At 44.8% G+C, this 13,227-nt stretch overlaps 1 protein-coding gene across 4 annotated transcripts in view; it reads left to right on the top strand.

The window, feature by feature from the left end:
- Positions 1-13,227, top strand: part of Chd6 (chromodomain helicase DNA binding protein 6) — a 140,874-nt gene that overhangs the window by 113,849 nt on the left and 13,798 nt on the right. For all 4 annotated transcript variants that reach the window (XM_048349357.1, XM_048349354.1, XM_048349355.1 and 1 more), the window contains 6 exons: positions 4,815-4,878; positions 5,510-5,726; positions 8,020-8,228; positions 9,395-10,972; positions 11,865-12,013; positions 12,651-12,857. In XM_048349357.1, the coding sequence (XP_048205314.1) occupies positions 4,815-4,878; positions 5,510-5,726; positions 8,020-8,228; positions 9,395-10,972; positions 11,865-12,013; positions 12,651-12,857 (2,424 nt within the window). The remainder of the gene's footprint in view (positions 1-4,814; positions 4,879-5,509; positions 5,727-8,019; positions 8,229-9,394; positions 10,973-11,864; positions 12,014-12,650; positions 12,858-13,227) is intronic.

Here is a 13,227-nt window from a genome sequence, read left to right as displayed (position 1 = left end):
TTCGGAATAAAGTTAACCTGTATCTACAGAAAGTCTTGCTGAAATTGCATAGGAATTGCATTGAGCTCTTTTGTTACTTTTGAGATTTGGCATCTTCACCACATTGTGTTTAGCTGTATTACATCTTACTATACATCTCTTTACTTTTTAACCTCTCTAAGCTTTTTCACCAACATCCTGTACTTTTCAACATTCAAGTTCTGTACATTTGTTAAATCACACTTTGGTATTTCATTTTCTTTGGAATGGTTGTAAATATTTTTAACTTTGTTATCCCTGTATTCCTTGCTGGTTCACAGAAAACATGACAGTGGATCTATTTGTCTTATGTCCTACAACCTCACCGGACTCACTTTTCATTTCTAGGAGCTTTTTTTCACAGGTTTCTCAGTATTTCCCTTGTCAGCGCCACATCATCTACACATAAGGACGGTTTCAGTTGTTCCTTTCTGATCTGTATAATTTTTATTTCTTTTCATTCCCTTACTGCACTGGGAAAAACTTATTTCCTTGTGTGAATGAGAGCAGTTCCTGATACTCCTGATGTGGAAGCAAGATGAGTCTTTAACTATTAAGTGTAGTGTTAGCTGCTGTACACTGGTAGCTCCTGCCTGTCTTCCTAGCTACTCGGGAGGCTGAGAGCTGAGCATTGCAGTTTTAAGCCAGCCCTGGCAGGAAAATCTGTGAAATTCTTTCCTCCGGTGAACTTCCAAAGAGTTATAAGTAGAACTGTGGCTCAAGTAGAAGAGCGTTATCCTTGAGCAAAAAACCTCAATGACAGCACCCAAGTCCTGAGTTCAAGCCCTAGGACTGGCACCAACAGAAAGGTGAAATTTTATTCATATATTATATGCATATATGTGAATACATGCATATATAGCATTAGCCATTAATATCTTTTAATAGATCTCTTTATGAAAGGCATGAACACTGGAAATCCTTCAGTATCAAGCTTAAGTCAACTTTTACACGTCTTTCCACCTCGTTCCTATCTGGCAGAGCTGGCAACTTTCGTTTTCCCATTGTGTTACAGAGCACTTACCTTACTGCATAGCCTCTATTCATTGTCTTTACAGCTACCTGACAGAGCTCCAGATACTAGGGACTTTATATTTTTCACTGTTTTCGTTACTTGTTGTTTGGCTGACTATAGAAAGACAGCTCATCCTCTGTTGTCTTGGCTCTGGGGTTTTGGAAAAACGTGGAAGAAGGTCTCTGTGTCTTCAGGACTCCCCCAGTCTGCACTGCCACTGTTATTACCACCTCTGGCATGCCAGGACCCAATAGTGGGAGCAGGCAGGCCTGGAGGGGGAGCCACAGCAAGGGAATCCAGGCCTTCTGATTTCAGACAAGGACACTGGAGCTCTGCACTATAGCGGGGACGTCATGTGTGAAGTGAAGCTACTTTTAGCTACTGACAGTGCTTTGAAGTCAGCACAGTATTTCTTTACCATCAGCACAGACTCTAGGACAATTAAGATCTCACTAGTCAGATCTCCTGGGTTTGAATTTCATCTTCAGGATTGAAAAGTATTTGTAATCTAGGATGAGATACCAGCCTCCTTTTCCATAATTTTCCCATGTCTAGAATGGGTTATTAAAATGAGTGAGAAATTTGTATAAAGTACTGAGTACAAGGCAAGGCTGGAGATGTGACTCCTGCCTAGCAAGCTTGAAACCCCAAAACTGAGTTTAAACCCCAGAACTTCCCTGCCAAACACACCCCAAAAAAAGACCTGGATAAAATACTGAATATGGTATCCAGCAACTTACCTGGACTCCATGCACTTAGATGTCATTAGTACCACAGTTTGTCTATCCTGTGAACTCTTTCTTAGTGCACATATTGAGTGATGAGCTAGTAGTTGGGTTGCGTGCTGATATTTTCTTCATCCCAGCAACCATGTGACAGGTGTTTGCTTTGAACCAGCATTTCATTAAATTTCTGCTCCACAGTCACCCTTCTTTGCAAAAAAAGAAATGAGCTTGGGAGAAATGGAAACACTTCCCCGAAGTCCAGAGCCCAGACAGTAAGACTCCAAATCACATGTGCCCTCAGGATGGAGAATTTGCATGGTGTGTCCAGTATGGTGTGTCTTTGGTTGTTGACATTCTGCTGTCAGCACTCTCGGCCCCTCGTTCTGAACTGAGTTCTAAGAGGAGTCTTTATTCTCAGTGACTCATACAAGCAGAAATTGAGGTAGGATTTATTATGCAGTTGAGATGCCAGGCCTTGTTGACTTCCATGTAGGGGACTGTCACTGCCCTAGCACGTCACCCATCTAAGTAATGACATCTTTCTTACTTTGGCTTCTGACAAGCCAAGGCTGCTTCATCATCATTTCCAGAAAGGAGAAATACCTCCACGAGAGGACAAGCCACTGGAAAAGGCACTTGTTAATACTAAAAGCTTTCACTAGCTGAGAACTTGCTGAGACTCTTCGTGTTTCCTGTCTGCTGAGTGGACTGGACACCTCACACCAGGCTGGAAGCCTGCTCCATGGCTCTGGGATCTGAGAATACACACATGTGTTAGGAGAAACAGCATCCTTCTGGGGCCTACCACCCATGTTTTGTAGGCTGTGGAACATTCCAGCATTCAGAGGATTGGTCCCGCAGCTCCTCTTTGAATGTCCTATAAAAGGTTCCCCCCAGAAGAGTCATGGATAGGCATAGCAGGCAGGTTTGCTTTTATCTTCCTAATAGGACAGGATGAGATGGCATATTTAAGTGTCACTTGAAAATATACAATAGTTGGGTTCAGTGGGTTCATGCCGGTAATCCCAGCTATTCATGAGAGATCAGGAGCATTGTGGTTGAAGCCTACCCCAGGCAAAAAGTTTATGAGATTCCCCATCTGAACAGAAAAAGCTGGACATGGTGCTACCTGCCCATCATCCAAGCTACAGCAAGACATGATATAGGAAGATCACTGTCCAGGCCAGCTGAGAGAGAGAGAGAGAGGAGAGAGAGAGAGAGAGAGAGAGAGAGAGACACACACACACACACACACACACACACACACACACTCCCCCCCATCTCAGAAATAACCAGAAAAGGTATGGCTTAGGAATATAACTCCAGTGGTAGAACACATGCCCAGCAAGTGTGAAGCACTGAGTTCGTACCCCACTACTGCCAAATCAAGACAATTAGATAAGTTAGCTGGTCCTTGGTGGTGTATGCCTGTGATCCCAGCTACACTGCACAGGAAGGCCAGCCCGGCCCAAGCCAAAATTACATGACCCTAAAGCAAAAAGGATTTTTTAAAAGGCTGTGATTGTGGTTCAAGTGGTAGAGTACCTGCCTAACAAACATGAAGCCCTGAGCTCAAAACTCCAGTGCCACTTAAACAAAAGATATGATAAATCCTCCTGGGTTTTCCATGCTTTATGGACCTTACATGGCAGGAAACAGTTGTTGCCTGGAGAAAGGAGGTGAAGGAGTGCTTCCCAGCTCTGAATACCTTTCCACTCTCCAAAAAGACTTTCCTCCAGGACCCTCTTGCTGCCATTTTTTTAGCTCACTTGGCTCTCACATCAGACTGTCTGGTCTGAAGCCTGTCTCTACCGCTTGTTAGCCAGGTCACTGTGCTTCTTTTTAGGCCTTGTTTTGTGTATCTGTAAGATGAGGGTAGTAATAGTTTCTAGTTCATGATACAGGTCAGATAACCAAACAAGATAAACCATATGCAGAGTTTTGTTCCTTTTTGCCTTCTCAGAGCTTTCTTGTCAGGCCCTAGAAGCTGAGAGTTTGCTGAACTCTTGGCCATAGGAATCTGTCCATTCCTATTCTATCCATTGCTGCAGGTCCCCTGTCCAAGGCCAGCAAGCACTTTCAGTAAAGCACCAGATAACGACTCTATACTTCTGCTCTCTGTCTTAGGTTCTTCTTTCTTTTTACTACCTAGAATCATAAGAACCATTCTTAATTTGAGGGTCACACAGAAATGAATGCAGGCCACAGTTCACTGAAAGCAGGCCTCTTGTCCTCTGACCCTCTAACATGGCAAAGTCTTGAGTCCCAAGGTTGCTCTATGCCATCAAATGATGACAAAAGATGTTATTAGTTGAGATAACCGTATGTTTTGGTGTTAAAACAGTCTTGTTGAAGGCATGATCTCGTTTCCACCCACACACTCCCATGTGTGCACATATATAAAGTTCCATTCCTGAAACCAAGACAGAGCTTGTAAAGGAATCCATTAGTGCTAGTTTGACAAGTACACCAACTTGGACAAGGCTCCGTGCCTATGATCTTACTCCAGATTTAGTTGGAGCTTGAAGTCATCGTTTTAATTTTAAATTCCTGGGGTTTTGCACCATCAGGTCTCCTGCCTGCAGCAGTCATGTTTTATGAAAATAGTGTCTGTTCCTGTGAAATAAGCTAACCATAATGAACGTGAGCCTGACACTACTTCCCAGCAAAAAAAAAAAGACAAAAGTGCAGGCATAGTCTTGGTGAAATGACAGTATTAAATTCCAAGTGACAATGATAAAGCAAATATTTAAATTCACAGCTAAAACACTGCTTGTAGATGTAATTGCCAGAGAGAGTTTGCCAGCTCATCATTCTTTAAACTTATTCTCAGAGGGGGGGCGCACAGGAACCAGGGGGAGAGAGACTTCAGACAAGCTTCTAGCTCCTTTGAATCTGTGCATAAGTGCACTGTGCCTGTCAGGAACAGCCTCGGTTCCTTAGTAGGCAGGGATGCCTTTCTTCTGTGCATGCTTATTTCTTCCATATAGGGTTTCTCAGAGGTGCTTTCTTCTAAGCTGCAGTTTTGCTGATGGAATGGCTTCCTTTATCCTTAGGAGAGTCCTGGTGATGGCGGTGGTGATGCCATTTTTGGTGAAAAAAAGGATGACAGCCGGGCAGGTGAGACTGTGTCCTTCTGAAGGCAAAGAAAAGTAAGGTCCCAGAATGTAGTCATCCTGCAGTTATGTGTCATGAAAATGCTATTTTTTTTTTTTAAGAAGAAACTTTAAAAACTAAGTTGACCCCACTGGAGTCGCATGCGGCTCTGGCTTCCTCTGCCTGACATCGAATGAAAGTTGAAAGTAAGCTAGGTTGGAGAGATAAAAAGGAATCGTGATTTCATTGAGAAAGATTATGATCATCTTAGGAAAGGTAGCAACGGAATGCTCTGTTGATTGTGCATTGTCTGAATTCACGCTTATCAGAGGCCCTGGAAGGGCCAAACTATACAGAAACCAGTAGTGTATATGGCAAAGGCTGCAGTTCGCTCATTCATGTGCTATAGAGTGGTTCTGCCCCCTAGAAAATGATATGTTTATTCAAGAGAGAGTATGCCATTCATAACATAAAGCTGAAGCAAAATCACAGCCCTTCCTGACATGCCTATCTCTTGCACTATTGTTTAAATGGTAATGATTGATCAAGTTGTTAGGTCAGCCTTGTTTTTTAACAAAAGGGGATGAGGGAAAAGTCCAGTTGTTCTTGTCTTAGTTCTGTTTGTAAATACTAATGTCTTCACTGATGTTTGAAGCCCAGGATGGCTCTGACCCAGACAAATCACCGTGGCCAGTCTCATCTGCTCTTACGGCTCGTCTCCGGCGTCTGGTCACTATTTACCAGCGTTGCAACCGCAAGGAAATCTGCCGACCTGAAATGCTGGGACCAGGTAACCAAGGATACTGGGTTCAAGAGGAGATGTTCAGGAGAACATCAGAAATGGATCTTATCGGCAAAGAAGCCCAGAAGAGGTAAAGATGACAACAGGGAAAGTAGCTGGAGGGCAAGTGTTTTTGTTCTCTCCTGTGAAATTAGGTTATTTCCAAAATCCATAAATGGTGATGATGTTATCCTAAAGACTAGGGAGTCTGATGAGACCTGGATACCCTCTGGACACAATTCCCAGAATTCTATGACACTCCCTAAGCCAGGCCCTGGTCATCGATATTGTGATTTTAAAATACCACTCTGTCATATGTCAGACCATTTCAGACACCCTCCTTCATTAACAAAGGGAATTAAAGCTGTCTTATTATAGCCACAAGTCTTTATCAAGCCTTTGAGAGCAATAAATGCCATAAAGTATAAGCCCAAAGAAAGGTATAAATTACCAGAGTTACTTGCTTGTCTGAGAACTCAGCTAAAAAGACTACTGCAGCATAAGCTAGTGATGAACAAATCATCAAAACTGCAATTCTGAGAGTCTTTATAACTGTTCTTCTGATGAAGCACCACATAGCATATCCAGTTACTTCTTTGTACTCCCTCTAGCTTTATGAAATTTGGCAATTTGGGAAAAATATATCTCCCATCTGGTATGGCTGCAAAGAAAACTTCTTCCTGCTTCCCAGTCTTCCATTGACCCCTCGCCACACTCCCTATTCTTAAATGGGGCAGAGAGCACGATGCCCAAGAACCTCCTTGTAAACACTATGGTGGCATGGAATAGTTCCACTGAGGCATTATCTCAGTTCTGTACAGTGTAGACTAGAGGAGATAGTGACATGAACACCCCACCGACCTAAAACCAAAGAGCGATGAGGCATTCTGGTGGGCCCACTGAGGTAGTGCTTTCCTCTGGACTCCAGTTTCCTGATGAGATGAAGAGGTTGGATTAACTTGTCTGGAAGGTCCCTCCGGGGTTTTATGATAATCCTATGTCGTGGGGGGAAGGGGACAAGATAATTGAGAATATATAATATTTATTAATTCTGACTTCCTATAAGTGAGATTAACTAGATAACTTCTAAAAGTAGTTATTCAAGAGTCAACAAACTCGGGGCTGGGGATATGGCCTAGTGGCAAGAGTGCTTGCCTCGGTATACATGAGGCCCTGGGTTCAATTCCCCAGCACCACATATACAGAAAACGGCCAGGGGTGGCGCTGTGGCTCAAGTGGCAGAGTGCTAGCCTTGAGCAAAAAGAAGCCAGGGACAGTGCTCAGGCCATGAGTCCAAGGCCCAGGACTGGCAAAAAAAAAAAAATAAAAATAAGAGTCAACAAACTCTATTTACACACATGTAGTTAAGGGGGGTCAGTATTAGAGGAAAGAGCCGGAGATCTGAATAGTCCCTCTTTGAGAATAGAATGATTTTTAATAAGGTTCTCTTAGCCCAATCACAATTAAGTAAAAATAGGAAAACTAGTTCCACTTGCTTCCTTGATTTCATAAATCCTTAAAATATGTACTCAAAAAGTGGTTGTTGGCTTTCTGTTGAAAAAGAAAAGAAGTATAAGCTATGCATGATAGCGTACATCTGTAATCTCAGTCCTCAAGAGGCTGTGTCAGGAGGACTGATCAAGTTAGAGGCCAGCCAGCCTGGCTATGTAGCGAGACTGTCTCAAAAAAGACAAGAAGCCAGAGGAGGCATAGCTCAGGTGGTAGAATACCTACCTAGCAATTTCAAAGCCCTGAGTTCAGTTCCCAGTAAGAAAAGAAAAGCTAGGCATAGTGGTTCAAACCTGTAATCCAAACTACTTGAAGGCCATATTCAGGGGCTCAAGAGTTCAAGGCCAACCCCACCTCGATCCCCTCCCCCCTTCATTACAACCCAGTGGCTGGGACAATGGCATGCATCTGTCATCCTGGCAACAGAAGGAAGCATAAATAGGAGGGTCACAGTACAGGCCAGCCCAGGCATAGAAATAAGACCCTACATCAAAAATAACAAAACACAGGGGCTGGGAATATGGTTTAGTGGCAAGAGTGCTCGCCTCATATACATGAAGCCCTGGGTTGGATTCCCCAGCACCACATATGTAGAAAATGGCCAGAAGTGGCACTGTGGCTCAAGTGGCAGAGTGCTAGCCTTAAGCAAAAAGAAGCCAGGGACCGTGCTCAGGCCCTGAGTCTAAGGCCCAGGACTGGCAAAAAAAAAAAAAAAGACAAAACACAAAATCGCAGACAGTGGCTTAAGTGGTAGTTGTCCTGCCTAGCAAGCATGAGGTCCAGAATTCACCATCGTCGCCACCACCACCCCCATTCGTGCCCTGAAAATGAAGGAGGAAAATCCATTCACTCTCCCTGTCTGGTTAAATCTCAAGGTGGACCAGGAGAGAGCAAGCAGACTTCTATAGAACAGTGTCTTCCTTTGGAGTCATTTATGATCAAGAAAAGAAAATCTTCGACTGGACACAGTTTCGCATCATTTCCCGTTTAGACAAGAAGTCCGATGAGAGCCTGGAACATTATTTCTATAGTTTCGTGGCCATGTGCCGGAATGTGTGTCGTCTGCCAGCATGGAAAGAGGATGGTGAGAAACCTATGTCACTGGGTGCTTGGTGAGATGGGGAGAACATGCTAGCACTCTACTGCAGAATTCCCACTACAAGGGATTCGGATAAAGTCAAGGAGGCTCTTAGAAACTCATCCACTTGTCATTGGCTCTGCCGTCTGTGTCACAAAATGTTTCTTCCCCAGATATTATTGCAGTGAAAATGGAAATTAAACTAAAAGCTCATAGAGGGCCTGGCTCAAGTGGTAGAGCATCTGCCTAGCAAGTGCAAGGCCCTGAGTATTGTGACCACCAGCAACCAAAACCTCACAGAAATATCGAGAAATACCATGTGTTCACTTACACAAAGTAAATGAATATTTAAATATCTCCCGGTCTGATAAGAGCTCTTCTGAAATGATCTCCTGGTTGGAATTTGCAGCCATGATTTAGGACAGCTAAAACAAGTATTGGGCCTGCCTGGTGTACGTTCCGAGCCAGTGGCAGCATGCGAGCATCCCTGCCTTTGCCCCTCAGGCAGCACGATGCAAGTGTTCGCACTCAGACCAAGCTGGATATACTGGAAAGATCTGGACCATGGAGTCATACTGACAAGACAGATTCAGATTGTAGTTCTGCCACCTGGAGTAGAGTAACTTTTCTGAGCCTGTCTTATTGTCCTTAAAAAAGGAATGATGACCTGGGCGCCAGTGGCTCATGCCTGTAATCCTACCTACTCAGGAGGCCAAGATCTGAGGATCACAGTTCAAAGCCACCCTGGATAGGAAACTCTGTGAAACTCCTAGCTCCAATAAACCACTTGAAAAAGCCAGAAGTGGTATTGTGACTCAAATGGTAGAGTGCTTGCCCTGAGCAAAAGCTCAGGGTTCAAACCCCAGGATGGCAGGGCGGGGGAGGGCAGAAGGAGTAATGACATAGCAGAAATTTTGGTAAACACTGGATAATAAATGTGAAGTCATTTGTGTGCAGAACACCTAATGGTTTTCCAGGTCTGACATCTTCTTGTTCTTTCACCCTCCCTGGATCTGTTCTTGTTCACTTCCTTTTAGTTTCTCATTTCAGCAGGAACCAGCATGGCTGTGACTCCCATGCCAAGGAGCCAGGGAGCCGAATTGTTAAATGAAAGGTTCAGGAGGCGGTGAGTATCCACAACCACACTGATAGGCTGTATTCCTCCCTTTCAGGCATTCCCGATGCTACCATCTATGTTGAACCCATCACTGAGGAGCGGGCTGCAAAAACTCTGTACCGCATCGAGCTGTTGCGGAAGGTCCGAGAGCAGGTGCTCAGGTGTCCGCAGCTGCATGAGCGCCTGCAGCTCTGCAGGCCCAGCCTCTACCTCCCAGTCTGGTGGGAGTGTGGGAAACATGATCGAGACCTGCTCATTGGCACTGCCAAACACGGGCTCAACCGCACTGACTATTACATCATGAACGACCCCCAGCTGTCCTTCCTGGATGCTTACAGGAACTATGCCCAGCATAAAAGGACTGACACCCAGGCACCAGGAAGTCTCTGTTGCCTTTACCAGAACAACTCCAAACTATACGAGTCTCTTACCTATACTCAAATGAGTAGAACTTCAGAGTCCCTTGAAAGTGAGCCTGAGAGCGTGGTGAAAATAGAAAGCAGAGATGATCATCTTGGTCTCCCCGGGGGTAGCTTACCTCGTGCGACCTGTGAAAACTTCCTTTCTAACGCTCAAGATGTCGTTTCTGTCAACCATGATGAAAGTCTGCTGCCGGAATCCTTGGAGAAAATGTTGTATGGTAAGAAAGGACTCAGCCGGGATCCAGGCTCCTTTCAGGAGAGCCCAGGTACCAACACCGAATCTAGGAAAGATGCCATTACCATCTCTACCAACAGAGATGGGAGCTGCCAACGGGGCAGCCATGAGGCAGAAGTAGATTCAAGCTCCTCTCTCATGGAGAGCTTGGAAGCAGGAGTGGCTCAAATGAACATTAAAAATGGAAAGCATTTGTTGATCTCTCTTTCAAAAGATGGGGAGCCATGCTGTAGTGAGGCAGGGCCGAGACCTGACAGTGTTGGGCAGCTGGAGGACAAAGGCTCAGCTTCCCCTGCTGTGGATGCAGAAAGTGAAAGCGGGTTCGTAGAGCTGTGCAGCCTTAGCGTCTGTGACTCCAAAAGAAACTTCTCATCTGACCAGCAGTTAATTGATTTACTAGAAAGCAAAAGTTTAGAAAGTAAATTGATTTTGAGTCAGAACCAGAGTGATGAGGAAGAGGACGAGGAAGAAAATGAGGAGGAAAACTTAGCGGTGATAACCCGCACCAGAGAAAGGCCGGATGTTTTGCGCCTCCCCAAGCCCACGCCTGTCCTCCCAAGGGGCAAGAGCCGAGCCTTCCATCTGGATGAAGGCAAGAAAGGAAGCCTAGAGGTGGTAAGCCAGACTCCTGGACCACAGAGGACCTTCCCTCCCATGACCTGTCAGTGCCACTGCAAACACATGGAGAGCTGGGCCCGGGGCCTCGGGAGTGAGGAATTCGAAGTGGAGAAACCCAAGGCTTATAACCCAGAGTTGTTCAGAAGCAGAGCCAACAGTGCCACAGTGGAACGTGAGCCCACTGCTATTCCATCAGAGCCATTTAAAGTGAAGCTCTTCAAAGACCCGTGGAAAGAGAATACAGAGGGAAAGAAAGGCTTCCCCACATACACTTCCGAGGGGAGTGAACCCAAATCAGAAGACATGGATTTTGAAAATAAAGATGATTATGATAGAGATGGAACATGCCCTAGTCAAGGTACAGTATGTAAGACCTTGTGGGATGCTGGGTAAGCCAGTCTTTACATAATGGGAAGCAGGTAGGGTAGGGGAATGGCATTAGTGGGCATGACTAGTGGGCCTACACTCCTTCAAAATCAGACATCACAGGCCTTAGTCTAAAACTAGAGCTTCCCAACTGTGGTCATTGTAGAAACTGATGGTTGCAATACCAGAGACCTGCAGCTTATATAGCTGCGCAATACAAGTAGTTTTATAGGAACTCCCCAAACACCAGTAAAGTTGGCCTTTGCTGAGGTAGGGTAGCAGTTGTCATTGAAACCCTGTACTTTTGGGCATTTATGTTAGACCCCTTACATGCAGCTGAAAAAAGTGAATGTCATCTTTTTAAACAGGAAAATCTTAGATAAGGGTTAAAGTTAGAAGGAATTTCAAATTGTAAAGGAAAACAATCCAGGTGACCCTGAAATTCTTTATAGGAATAGATAACAGTGATAAGAACTCCTATATTTTATATTTGTGGGCTGTCCTTCACATATTACAGTATTACAGTGTTGAGTTTCCTCTTGTCTGCTCTACTAATAAAGAATGTAGACTTTCCTCCTGTCTCTTTCCTTCCCTTTCCCTCCCCTCTCCTCTTTTCTCCTTTCCTTTGAGAAACTTCCCCTTCCCTCTTTCTGGTGTTCTTTGTATAGGTGCATGCTCTCAGTAGATAACCTACACTGATAGCCCTAAAGCAGGATTTGCCCTTATGGCTTGACTAATCTATTCCCCTGGAAATAGAAGATATAATCATTAATAGTGAACTTTAAATAGCACAAAATGAGCCAAGAAGAAAAAGGAACAGCAAAGGTAGATTTCAAATCAGTGTCTCCCAAATGTCCAGTTAGATTTTGTAATTGTCTTTCCAGACTATCCCGGGAAATACTCTGAAGAGGAGAGCAAGAGCTCAACCTCGGGCATTGCAGACCTTGGAGACGACACACAGGAAGCTCGGGCTCCCACTATCGCCCAGCTGCTCCAGGAGAAAACACTCTATTCCTTCTCAGAGTGGCCAAAGGTAAATGCCCAGAGCTTGCATCCTCCACCAAAGTGTTCTTAGCTTTGATTCCTCTCAACCCTCTTACAGTATCTCTTCAAAACAGACTCCAGGAACTGTTCATTGTCTTCACCAGGTATCACTTATAAAGCTGGGTGCTGTGGTCCACACTCATTACCCTAGCTGCCCAGGAGGCTGAGATCTGAGGATCAAGATTCAAAGCCAATTTGGGCAGAAAAGTTCGTGAGAATCTCCAATTAACCAACAGAAAACTAGAAACAGCTATGGCTCAAGTGACAAAGTGCTCACCTTGAGCACAAAAGCTCAGGGACAGCACCCAGGCCCTGAGTTCAAGCCCCAGTACCAATGTATGTGCACACACGCACATGTGCACAAGGTATCAGTTAGGTAACATTTAGACATTGGAGAGATGCACTAGACTAATTAAACCATAGGAGAAAGTGTCAAGTCCCACATTTATAGCACTGTACATTTAATCTTCATTGTCCAGACTGTGAAATTTATTTTAAGGTTTATAGAGTATGTTCGAGTGTTCTCTGATCAGCTCCGTAGAGTGAGATAACTTGACCCTTGATCTCAAGAGACCCTGTGAATTTGGGTGTCTCCATACTTACTGTGGCTGTTATCCTTTTCCTAGGACCGGGTGATAATTAACCGCCTAGATAATATCTGCCACGTGGTGTTGAAGGGGAAGTGGCCCTCCTGCCAGCCGTATGAGCCCTCGGGCACACCTCCCACCCCCATCTTAGCCAGTAATGCTGGTTCTGGAAACAGCTTCTCAGAGCCAGAAGCGGCGGAGCACAGCTTCAGCAATGGGGCAGTGTTGGCAGCCCAGCTCCAGCAGGTGAGACCTGGGATGGCTGGACCACAAAACAACGCCAGCCACATCCAGCTTCTCAGCGGAGGCATTCGCTCAGCAAACCGGTACTGAGTGGACAGTGTATATTTTTGGTTTTGAGTGTTAGTTGAAGGATTTCTTACCCAACCTCCTGGGCTACGGAGAACTAGTAAAAGTTTTCGAGCAGAGAAGTGCATGATGAAAACAAGGTTTGGGCTCAACTGGAGTCTGCATGTTGGTGTGAAAGTGACATTAGAAAAAAAGAGAGCCAGAGCTGGGTAACCAAATAGGGAACCAGTACACAGAGAAGGTTCTAGACTGTGCAGTAGGCAGAGTGGATAAAAAAGAACAGACAAACTTGGCAAGGACAACTTGC

The sequence above is a fragment of the Perognathus longimembris genome, chromosome 6, assembly GCF_023159225.1.
Source record: "Perognathus longimembris pacificus isolate PPM17 chromosome 6, ASM2315922v1, whole genome shotgun sequence".
In the NCBI taxonomy this organism is placed as follows: domain Eukaryota; kingdom Metazoa; phylum Chordata; class Mammalia; order Rodentia; family Heteromyidae; genus Perognathus; species Perognathus longimembris.
This window is presented reverse-complemented; position numbering and strand designations above follow the sequence as displayed.